Raw genomic sequence first — 12,655 nt, forward strand, 5'->3', positions numbered from 1 at the left:
CTGTGTACTCTTCATTTCCCCCTTCCATTGCCCTCTCACATCTACATCCAGCCCCTCCTCTGTTTCCCCTATACATTTTTTCCCTTACAGCCAATTTTACGTATCTCTGACTCTCCTTCCCTTTGTATTCCCCCTTCTTCGGCTGTGTCCTCTGTGTTCCCCTACTCGCCACCCCCTCTCACTGTCATAGTACTTTCTTGCCTACCAGCAATCTTTCTTTAGAGCCATCTGTTCCAGGTATTTTTTTTATTTCATAGAAAAGAAAGGTAGGCTGTATTGAAAGCATCCATGACTTAAGAACACTAATTTGTATTTATTTATAATTCAAAAGAACCTTGGTTGCAAGACAGCCTACACTTCAGTCCTTCCTTACTTAATAGAAAGTAAAGACAGGGCTATAGTGATGGCTCTCTAGCGATCAAATCTTTATATGAAATAGAAACAATAAACAAGACTGTATAGAATGCATGGGATCCTTCAATCTAGTCTAACTTTGTTTCTTTGTCTTTCTTTAATGTGCTTAAACTGTATGTGTTAGCAAATTGAACTCAGACTTAATGGCTTTTCTAAAGCTAGTCTCCTCTCAGGTACCATCTTGCTGAACATCAATAGACAGAACATATGTAAAAAAAAAACTCTACTTTCCAGTTTCTTTCAGGGCACCAGAGGAAACTCTTTAATTTGAAACAAATGTTGGTTGGTCCTTGGTGTGGTTTTCGCCCAACCCTTTATTCTCCATCCTCTTGTTTTTGCTGACTTAGTTTTTGATAGCTTAAGGGCTTTACCACTGCTAAAGAGGTTATGGTCTTTCCTTTAAACACGGTGAAATAGGCTTACACCCAATTGACACATGTAATGTGTTTCAAAGTCCCTAGTAAAGTGGTACTACATGTAATTAGGGCCTGTATATTAACTGCCACTAGTGGACCTACATTACTCATTGTGCCACCCGCTAAAGTTGCCCTTTGAACCAACTCTCAGGCCTGCCATTGCAGCCTGTGTGTTCAGTTTTGAACTGCAATTTTGACCTGGGGAAAAAACCTTTTGCCAGGCCTATCCCTTCCTTTTTAATATATATAATTCACCCACAGAGAAGGCCCTTGGCAACCTAGAGGGCAGAGTGGCGTGTATTTAAAAGGTTGGACACAATGTATATTTTGGACGGAGTGCGGATGAAGCGGAGAGCGAGGGGAGTGCTCGTTCTGACTCTGTAGAGGTGTGAAAATTGTGATTGAGGAGTGGGCCGACCAGGTCGCAGGCTCAACCCTACCCTGCAGAGATTTATAGAAATCCTTCATACAGACACACGCATCACATGTAGACAATGCACTGTTAAACAGTTTTCCGGAGTTTGGGACAAATGGTTGTATTAATGTTTGTTTACTATCTCGGTACAATGGGAAGATACTCGTGACTCCCTGAATTCGTCATAGATGAGGAGTATAAGGAGTGATTGCATGATAACAGATGCTCTTGGATTGTATAGTAATGTACCTGTTTAAATTGCCCACCATGTATACTTCTGATGTCACATCTCTTGCTACTCACAGGGCTAATATCTGAAGCGGAGGGCACCCTCTGCCTCACCTCCTCCAGCGAAACCTTCCCCTCCGCCGAACACCTGTACTTCTAGATCCAGACCACCCCCAAAGCCACACTCCAAGGAAACCCTCATCTACAGACCTTCCCGGCCCCCGAACACCCTTTGCCACCACCATTACCGACTTCATTGCATCCAACGCCATCGCCTCAACAAACTACATACTCATTGGAGACCTGAACTTCCACCTCGACAACCCCAACCCCAATTCCACTATCCTTCGTGAAATCTTGCCAGCATCGGACTTAAACAACTCGTCAACACACCCGACCCACAGAGCAGGACACACCCTCTACCCCATCTTCGTGGCAGGAAACAGCATCCAATTCACAATTCAGCCACACAACGCAGCTGCCATGAACCAACCACCACTGCGTACACTTCACCAACAACAATCCCAAGGCACCCAAACCAGCCAGACGCCCACCACAAAGGAACTGGAGCAAGGTTACCGACGAGCAACTTAAATCCACCCTCACACGAGACAACCACACCTGGGCACCCAACGCAAATGACGCAGCCAGAGAACTCCACACTGGATCTCCAACTGCGCAGACGAGCTCGCCCTGCTATGCAACCCCGACAGACAACGCCCCAGGAAAGCCGCCTGTTTCACCACCGCTCTCCAAGAAGCCAGACGCACCTGCAGACACTTGGAGAAGAACTGGAGAAACACCAAGACAACCGGAAACCACGCCACCTTAAAGGACGCCATGACAGACTACCACAACCAGATCAGAGCCACCAAGAGGAATCTCATCAACAACAAAATCCTGGCTAACTCCATCAACTCTAAGGAACTTTTCAGTGTCATTCCAGAATTCACCAACCCACGCAGCGAAGCCACAGACATCACCCCATCCCAAGACCTCTGCGACAAGCTTGAAACCTATTTCCACCTCCAAATCAAAAACCTCTACAACCATCCACCAGGTGCCACAGACGGCCCCCGCCCCCCGAAACACCAGCCAGCCCACCATCTCCAACTGGACAACAATCTCGGCCGAATACATCACCTGGACCGTGAAAAGCATCCACTCGGGTGGCCCCCACCGACCCCTGCCCCCTTCACATCTACCACAGAGCCACGGCCGCCATCGCACCCAAACTACAACACACCGCCAACACCACTTTCAAAACAGGCACCGTCCCAGATGACTGGAAGTGCGCAGAAGTCAGACCCCTGCTCAAGAAGCCCACAGCTGACCCTACAGACCTCAAGAACTATCGCCCCATCTCGCTCCTCCCCTTCGCACCCAAAGTTGCAGAGAAAACAGTCAACCGGAAACTGACACGATTCATTGAATAGAATGCCGTCCTCGACCCGTCCCAATCCGGATTCCGAAGCAACCACAGCACAAAGACTGCCCTACTCGCCGCCACAGATGACATCCACACCCTCCTGGACCAAGGCCACTCCGCAGTCCTCATCTTACTCGACCTCAGCGGTCTTCGACACCGTCACCCACCGCACACTAGTCGCCAAACTACATGACGCAGGCATACAAGGAACAGCCCTGGACTGGATCAGATCATTCCTCACTGGAAGAAGCCAAAGGATCAGACTCCCACCCTTCCTCGATGACCCCACGGAAATCACCTGCGGAGCCCCACAGGGTTCATCACTGAGCCACACCCTCTTCAACATCTACATGGCCACCCCTCACAGCCATCATCTGCCAACACGGCCTCAACATTGTATCCTATGCCGATGACACCCAGCTCATCCTCTCCCTCACCAAAGACCCCACCACAGCTCAACTTCCAGAAAAGAATGCAAGATGTCGCAGTCTGGATGACCAACAGCTGCCGGAAGGTCAACGATGAGAAGACAGAAGTCCTCGTCCTCTGTACCACCCCTTCTGTATGGGACAGCACCCGGTGGCCAACTGCCCTTGGAAGCCCACTTACCCCCTCAGACCACGCCAAGAACCTCGGCATCATACGCGACTCATCACTCACCATGAACCGACAGGTCAACGCTGTCACCTCCAGCTGCTTCAACACCCTCCGAAACCTCTGCAAGATCTTCAAATGGATCCCCCCTGAGTCAAGGAAGACAGTTTCATTGAGAGCCAAGGCATTCTGCATGATACCCAATCTGGGTTCCGCAATGGTTTCAGCATGGAGGCGGCGCTTCTCGAAGTGGCGGAGTCAGTGAGGATGGCGACAGACTCTGGGGCATCAGCTATGCTGGTGCTCCTGGACCTGTCAGCAGCTTTTGATATGGTTGATCACTCACGGCTGGTTCAGCGCCTCCAGCACATTGGTATTGGAGGTGTAGCCCTTGCTTGGCTAAAGTCCTGAAAATCGCACTCAAAGAGTCTTGATGCAACCCTACTTGTCTGAACCCAAAAGTTTATGGTGTGGGGTGCCCTGGGGTTCGGCACTGAGTCAGCTCCTTTTTAATATATACTTGGCTCCACTGTTCACGCTGATAGCAAAAGGGTGTGAGGGCGATATCTTACGCCGACGACACACAGTTGATGTTTTCTTTTACAGATCAGGAGGGGGATTTTTAAAAAATGTTAAAGGCTGCCTAACGGACATAGCTCTTTGGATGAATAATAAACAACTTAAACACAATGCTGAGAAAACTGAGGTATTATTCTTCTGCAAGATCCAGCCACCTGCAGCAAATCTGTGGTGGCCAACGAAAAGGGCCACCCCGCCCATTCCAGCAGGCACAGTAAAAAATTTGGGAGTAAAATGGAAAGCTGATCTCTCCTTTTCGACACAGATACAGCAAGTGACAGCTGCCTGTTTCAGAAATTTGAGACACCTGCGAAAATTCTTTCATTTGTTGCCAGAAGACTTCTGCCGGGTCACAGTTCACACCACGGTGACACCGCACAACAAAGAACCGCACTGGCTACTGGTGGTAAAAAAGAATCAAATTCAAAGCCCTAACGTTAGCCTTCCGGTCAGTTCATGGGAGGTATCCCAGCTATCTTAGACAACGTTTATGTATCTACAGACAGAATCGCACCTTGAGGTCCAACTCACAAAATCTGCTCTGTATTCCACGAGTCAAGAAAGCTCGACTCGGCAGCAGATCGTTTACAGGGGGGGCTTCCAAGCTATGGAACTCCCTGCCCAATCGCCTCCGTCTGATTAAGTCTGAACCACTATTCAGGAAAGCTGTAAAGCATGGCTTTTCAGCTCAGTTTAAACTGCTCATGGGACTAGGACATGACACTGCCTGGCTACTCGCTGCTGATTGCTTCTCTGGCGCCAGGACACCTCTATTGGAGGTAACTGTTCGCGCTCAACAAATGACTTTATTATTATTATTATTAAGACAGTCACCCATGCACTCATCACCAGCAGAGTGGACTATGGAAACGCACTCTACGCGGACATCAACAAGTCCCAACTCCGCAAACTCCAGACAATACAGAACACCTCCGCCAGAATCGTCCTCAGCATCCCCCGACACAAACACATCAGCCAACACCTACAGAGTCTCCTCTGGCTCCCCGTGGAGAAAAGAGTCACTTTCAAAATCCTCACTCACGCCTACAAATGCCTACACAACAACAGACCCAACTACCTCAACGACAGAATCAACTTCCACGTACCCAAAAGAAACCTCAGATCTTCCAACCTCGCACTGGCCAAAACCCTGCGCATCCACAGAGACAGAGCAGGTGGAAGATCCTTCTCTCACATTGCAGCCAAGACTTGGAACGAGCTACCGGCAGACATCAGAAGCGCCCCCTCCCTGAACACCTTCAGGAAGACCCTCAAGACCTGGCTCTTTGGCTAAACAGATCTGTAGACCCCTCCCCCCACTCTCCCCCCCCAGCACCTTGAGCCCCTCATGGGTGAGTAGCATGCTTACAATTCCCTGATTGATTGATTGAATACCTGAATGATGCAATTAATAGTCTTCTACCTGTTTATTACTATGTAACTGAAAATACCAATGAAAACATACTTTAAAAAAAAAAAAAGTTGGGCATGTATTTTAAAGTTTTACCTGTCCTGGTAGTGAAAAACTTGTACACTTGTTTTTTGCTACTGTTAAGGCCTACCTCTCTCATAGGATTACATTGGGTAACCTCATTACATCTATTAAGCGATAACTTTCAATTGAGAGCAGGTGTGAATATCGAGTTTGGCATCTAAAGAATTGTAATTTAAAAACCTCTTTAGTAATAAAATCAGGTTTCACTTTAGAAAGGAACCATTTGGTGCCTGTTTCCTGATTCACATGACTAGGTGTAGGTATTTGTGTATTGCTCTGAGCCAGTGAGACAAAGGGGCAATAAGTGTTGGCAGGGTGGGCCATCTCCGACTTGATAAGGGGGAAGAACTGTCACCTACCACACCTGCACATCGCAAAGTCTCTGCCTCAGCACACTTACAAAGGGTTTCACACTAGTCTTTTGTACCTTCCAGACAAGCCGGGGCTGGGGCAGGGAAGCAAGACATTCCAGATACCTCTGGGTAAAAAATTACAGAACCTTCTCCTACTTCAAAGCTGGCACCAAGTATAAATAATGGACCCTCAGACTCAACTCGTCAGATACTACTGGACTTGTGGAGTCTGCTAGGAAGAAGGGCTGCCCAACTGTGAATCTGCCCTGCTGACCAGCTTGCTGACCAAGGAATGCTGTTACCACACCAGGGCTTTTCTACTGCTGTGAACCTCCCAGCTGAATTCAGGCTGCCTATGTGGACCCAAGTCTCCAGCAAATCTCTAAGGGTCAGTTGGTTTGCTCTCTCCCTGTCCTAAGCCATAGGGACATAACGGACTTCTTCAACAGTGATACATCTCGTTGCATCTCGACACAGCGTGGTACAGTTTGCTCTTGATGCCTATCCAGCACAACGTAGCTTGTCCTCAATGCTGACGCACCTCATTGCACACCCCTGTAAGCCCAGGTGGCTCCCTCGATGCTAGCATAGGTCATCACATCCCATCTCGTCAACAACTCATCAACCTGTTTGTGTGCGATGCATCTCCTTGATGATGGCTCATGGACCTGCTGCTGCGCAACTCATCTAAAGGCCAAACCTCGGATGTCAGCTAATAGTCACCAACTCCTCAATGCCAGCCTGTGCAGGGCAACGCAAGGACTTTGCATCTCAACACCCGTGTCCACAAGCTACTTTCGCAGTCGACTGAACTCAGTCCTGTATCTGGCCCACGCTCCATCATGGTCGGCATGAACTTAAAACTTTATCCCCTGTCTACTGCAAACAGATGATACCGTTTGCCCCTTTTTGCTTTTTAGCGCTTGATTTTCATAAACTCTTTAAAATTTCATATCTCCTGTTCTACTAATGTAATTATTTTCATTTTGATTTCAAATATATATTACATTTTAGTCTATTTTTCTAACTTGGTGTGGGATTTTTGTTGTGTTGTGTTGACATTTTATTACTGTTTGAAGTGCTGCATAAATACCTTACGCATTGCCTCGAAGTTAAGCCTTACTGCTTTCTGCTAAGCTACCAGAAGGTTAAGCACAGGTTTATTTGGGATTCTTTGTGACTTCACCCTGACAAGAATTGTGGTTGGTTCTTCACTAGGGTTGAGGCCCAAATTCTGAGTAGCAGTATTCTATGAAGGTTGGGAGGCTAACACTTCTTCTGGATATCTCCTTATCCTCCCGAACCCCCTAATGCATTGCACTATTTTTAAATTTAGAATTTCCTTTCATTTCTATTGTACATTACATTGTTATTCCTTTTCCATACCTTTAGCTCATGTTTGACTTCTTCTACTGGATTTTTATCTCTGTTTCACAGCTCGAAAAGATGCTGGACCCGCAGGTGTGGCGAGAAGCAGCGACACAGGTGTTTTTCGCACTGGGTCTTGGCTTTGGAGGAGTCATTGCGTTCTCAAGTTACAACAAGAAGGACAATAACTGCCACTTTGATGCAGCCCTTGTCTCCATCATTAACTTCTTCACCTCCGTCTTGGCTACTCTGGTGGTCTTCGCTGTGCTTGGGTTTAAGGCCAATGTCATGAATGAGAAGTGCGTGGTGGAGTAAGTGCTTCCACGTTCGCCGTTTACCTTCTCCCAGCCGGGTTAGTAGACGTAGACCAAATCCAGAAGGAGAACGCCTGTCCGCAGTGCATGAAAACACTGAACCATCTGGAATTGCATGTGGATACTGGAGTTCAGTCCTGAAAGAGCACAGGGAAACTGGTGCACTGGCCTTGAGGGTGCAAGGGGGACATTAGAGTCCATTAGAGTACACTGGGAAACTGGAGTCCATGCTGGGATGGGAGGTGCATGTGTGCACGTGTCCATCAGTGACACTTTAGGAGCAGTGCCACCCAGTCCTGTGAGGAGCATGACAATATCAGAGGGAATATGTGCGGTGTGCATCACAATAACAGTCTTTAGTCCTGTGATGTGCATGCAAGACTCGGGCTGCGCAAGGGGCATGAGGATGGCATGAAATGGAATGAGGTGAAAGGGAGTGCGGATAGCTTGGAGGTGTAGGATCATCGGCGGAAGTATGGTGGGTGCAGCCAGACCAAAACATTATTGTGAGAGTCCATGAAGAGCTAAAGTGTTCAGATGGAGATGATGCTGGGGCATGATAGGAAATATCTGCAGAGTGATCTTTGTCCATGGGTGCCCTTCATTTTAATGGAAGAGTGTACTCAAATTTCAGATTTTGGAAGGATGTCCTTAATATTAGATGTCTTCAGCAATGCACTGCAGTTAGAGGCATTTTAATGCGTGAAATTTGCAATTTCGCGTCCCGCGAATTCGCGCGAAATCAAATTTGCAATCTGCAAAATCCGCAAATTCATGCGAATTTGCGTTTTTTTGCGTGTTTGTGTTTTTTTTGCATGTTTGCAGGGTTTTTTGCGTGTTCGTGGGGCTTTTTGCGTGTTCGCGGGCTGCTTGCATGGCGAAGTTACCCATGCGGTCATGTATGGGCAACGCACCCTCTGGTTCACCACTGCCACCCTCTGGTTCACCCCTGCCACCCTCTGGTTCAGCACTGCCACTCTCTGGTTCACCCCTGCCACCCTCTGGTTCAGCACTGTCACCCTCTGGTTCACCACTGCCACCCTCTGGTTCACGACTGCCACCCTCTGGTTCACGACTGCCACCCTCTGGTTCATCACAGCACCTCTGGTTCACCCCTACAAGATTTCACTTTTAGGCCAATGCTGCGTCAAAACCCTGCGCCTGCTTGAAGCAGGCGCAAGGCTTGATGCAGCATTAGGGAGATAGGGCCCCCCAGAGCATTGCTGGAGCTGCGTCGCGAGCGCTACGCAGCTCCAGCAATGCGCTGCTTTTACGGCACAGATGCGTGACGCATCTGTGCCGTTTTGTGCCATTTTTGCCACATGGTGCGCCGCATTGTAAATGCGGAGCACCATGGGTGGCGGAGCTGCGGCGCACAATAACTGGTGCATCCCTGGGGATGCGCCAGTTATTGTAAATCTGCCCCTATACATTTAGCCAACGAGGGAGCACTTACTGATTAGACAGTAGAAAGTACTCCAGTTGAGTAGAGGTATTGCACAAAAAGGTGGCATCTTCGTGGACAAACACGCAGGGCGGGATTCATTCTGCCCCCTGTTAGACTCGTTGTTTGTGCCATTCTGCCCTCTGTTATTCCCTTGTTTTTGTGCCCTTCTGCCCTCTGTTAGACTCGTTTTTTGTGCCCTTCTGCCCTCTGTTAGACTTGTTTTTGTGCCTTTCTGCCCCATTAGACTCGTTGTTTGTGCCCTCTGCCCTTTGTTAGACTCGTTCTTTCACCCTCTGGTTCATCACAGCACCTCTGGTTCACCCCTACAAGATTTCACTCAGTCACTTTTAGGCCAATGCTGCGTCAAAACCCTGCGCCTGCTTGAAGCAGGCGCAAGGCTTGATGCAGCATTAGGGAGATAGGGCCCCCCAGAGCATTGCTGGAGCTGCGTCGCGAGCGCTACGCAGCTCCAGCAATGCGCTGCTTTTACGGCACAGATGCGTGACGCATCTGTGCCGTTTTGTGCCATTTTTGCCACATGGTGCGCCGCATTGTAAATGCGGCGCACCATGGGTGGCGGAGCTGCGGCGCACAATAACTGGTGCATCCCTGGGGATGCGCCAGTTATTGTAAATCTGCCCCTATACATTTAGCCAACGAGGGAGCACTTACTGATTAGACAGTAGAAAGTACTCCAGTTGAGTAGAGGTATTGCACAAAAAGGTGGCATCTTCGTGGACAAACACGCAGGGCGGGATTCATTCTGCCCCCTGTTAGACTCGTTGTTTGTGCCATTCTGCCCTCTGTTATTCCCTTGTTTTTGTGCCCTTCTGCCCTCTGTTAGACTCGTTTTTTGTGCCCTTCTGCCCTCTGTTAGACTCGTTTTTGTGCCTTTCTGCCCCATTAGACTCGTTGTTTGTGCCCTTCTGCCCTTTGTTAGACTCGTTCTTTCCTTGTTTTTCTGCCCTTCTGTCCTCTGTTAGACTGTTTTTTTGTCCCCTTCTGCCCTCTGCTAGACTTGTTTTCCCCTTGTTTTTCTGCCCTTCTGCCCTTTGTTAGACTGCTTTTTGTGCCTTTCTGCCCTCTGCATCACCACATCATCACTCAGCGCTACCCCAGCATCACTCAGCACCACCACATTATCACTCAGCACCACCACATTATCACTCAGAACCACCACATTATCACTCCGCACCACCACATTATCACTCAGCACCACCACAGCACCACTCAGCACCACCACAGCATCACTCAGCACCATCCCAGTATCACCCAGCACCACCACAGCACCACTCAGCATCACCACAGCACCACTCAGCACCACCACAGCACCACTCAGCACCACCACAGCATCACTCAGCACCACCACAGCACCACTCAGCACCACCACAGCACCACTCAGCACCACCACAGCACCACTCAGTGCCACAACAGCATCACTCAGTGCCACCACAGCATCACTCAGCACCACCATAGCATCACTCAGCACCACCACATTATCACTCAGCAGCACCACAGCACCACTCAGCACCACCAAAGCATCACTCAGCACCACCACAGCACCACTCAGCACCACCACAGCACCACTCAGCACCACCACAGCACCACTCAGCACCACCACAGCACCACTCAGCATCACCACAGCACCACTCAGCGCCACCACAGCATCACTCAGCGCCACCACAGCATCACTCAGCACCACCACAGCATCACCACAGCACCAATCAGCACCACCACAGCACCACTCAGCGCCACCATAGCATCACTCAGCCCCACCACAGCATCCTTCAGCACCACCACATTATCACTCAGCACCACTCAGCACCACCACAGCACCACTCACACCACCACAGCACCACTCGGCACCACCACAGTGCCACTCAGCACCACCCCAGCATCACTCAGCACCATCCCAGTATCACTCAGCACCACCACAGCACCACTCAGCATCACCACATCACCACGCAGCACCACCACAGCACCACTCAGCGCCACCCCAGCATCAATCTGCGCAACCATTCAACAACAACTGGTTCAAATATGCTCTCTCAATGTTTCAAACTTCATTACAAATGTCACAAAAAGATGTTACTATTTCACTTCTGTTCTTGGATTTTCGTCCCAAATAAATACACTGAACATAATCTTCACAAAAGGTATTTACAAAAGTTTAAGCTATTGCCATTATAAAATAAAATCACTTTTATTTAAGTATTAATTATTTAAAAAACATTAAAAGCCATTGTAATTTGTAATATCAATACAGCTAAGTCACGTAAATACAAAACATGTTGCATTACAAATGCTATAGGTGTCACATTTGCGAAAGTTATAACTATTGGCATTGTAAATGACAAAGCTATTAATTTAGCTATTTTCAAAACCAACACATAAATAAAAAAAATTGTCATTTACAAGACCAATAGCTCAAACTTTCCTAATGCGAGACCTATTGCATTGCAAATGCTTGTTTTTATATCTGTCAGTGCTTCCTGTTGAGGTTTAATTTTCGTGACGGGCGCCTCATTGCCTACTTGTAACTATTCTCTGACCCTGCTTCAAGGGTCAGAGCAGGGTCAGAGAATAGTTGCAAGTAGGCAACGAGGCGCCAGGAAGCACTTACAGGCTTACAGCAGCAGGTGCCCAAGTTGAAGTTAATTTCTTTGTAACCCTTTTGTAAAAGGTTACAAAAAATTAGCTTCAACTTTTGCACCTGCTGCTGTAACCCTGTAAGTGCTTGGCTGAAAATTCGTCCCCGCTGATTCGCGGATTTTACCGCAATTTCGCGAGATTCGTGGATCGCGGAATCGCAGAAAATCCAAAAACTCCGCGAGCGGAACGAATTTTCAGCCCATGCTTAGCATTAATCTTGAATATCTTGAAAGGTGCACCTAAGACTGGGATGTTGGCATGGTGTACTGATGAAGAGCGCTGAGCGGTGTACTGACGTGACCGACTGGATGAAGAACAGCCGCCTGAAACTGAACTCAGACAAGACGGAAGTCCTCATCCTGGGATCATCACCCTCCGCCTGGGACGACTCCTGGTGGCCCCCTGCCCTGGGCACCGCTCCCAAGCCAACGGACCACGCACGCAACCTGGGCTTCATCCTGGACTCCTCCCTCTCGATGACTAGACAAGTCCACGCCGTTTCCTCATCATGCTTCAACACCCTGCGCATGCTCCGCAAGATCTTCAGATGGATCCCCACAGAAACCAGGAAGACCGTGACCCAGGCACTCGTCACCAGCCGACTGGACTACGGGAACACCCTCTACGCCGGAACCACAGCCAAACTTCAAAAAAGACTCCAACGCATCCAGAACGCCTCCGCACGAATCATCCTGAACATCCCCCGACAAAGCCACATCACCGGACACCTGAGAGACCTGCACTGGCTCCCCGTCAGCAAGAGAATCACGTTCAGACTCCTCACCCACGCACACAAGGCTCTCCACGACCTGGGCCCCAAATACCTCAACGACCGCATGACCTTCTACACACCCACCCGCCAGCTACGATCGACCAGCCTCGCCCTCGCCACCGTACCACGCATCCGCAGAGCCACCGCCGGAGGTAGATCCTTTTCCTACCTGGCAGCCA

The 12,655-nt window shown here is 49.0% G+C and overlaps 1 protein-coding gene across 2 annotated transcripts in view; it reads left to right on the forward strand.

Annotated features, from left to right (window-relative positions):
- Window positions 1-12,655, forward strand: part of SLC6A17 (solute carrier family 6 member 17) — a 138,826-nt gene that overhangs the window by 98,497 nt on the left and 27,674 nt on the right. For both annotated transcript variants that reach the window (XM_078641311.1, XM_078641312.1), the window contains exon 6: window positions 7,361-7,602. In XM_078641311.1, coding sequence (XP_078497437.1) covers window positions 7,361-7,602 — 242 coding nt within the window. The remainder of the gene's footprint in view (window positions 1-7,360; window positions 7,603-12,655) is intronic.

Source organism: Lissotriton helveticus, chromosome 5_1 (genome assembly GCF_964261635.1).
Source record: "Lissotriton helveticus chromosome 5_1, aLisHel1.1, whole genome shotgun sequence".
Taxonomy (NCBI): domain Eukaryota; kingdom Metazoa; phylum Chordata; class Amphibia; order Caudata; family Salamandridae; genus Lissotriton; species Lissotriton helveticus.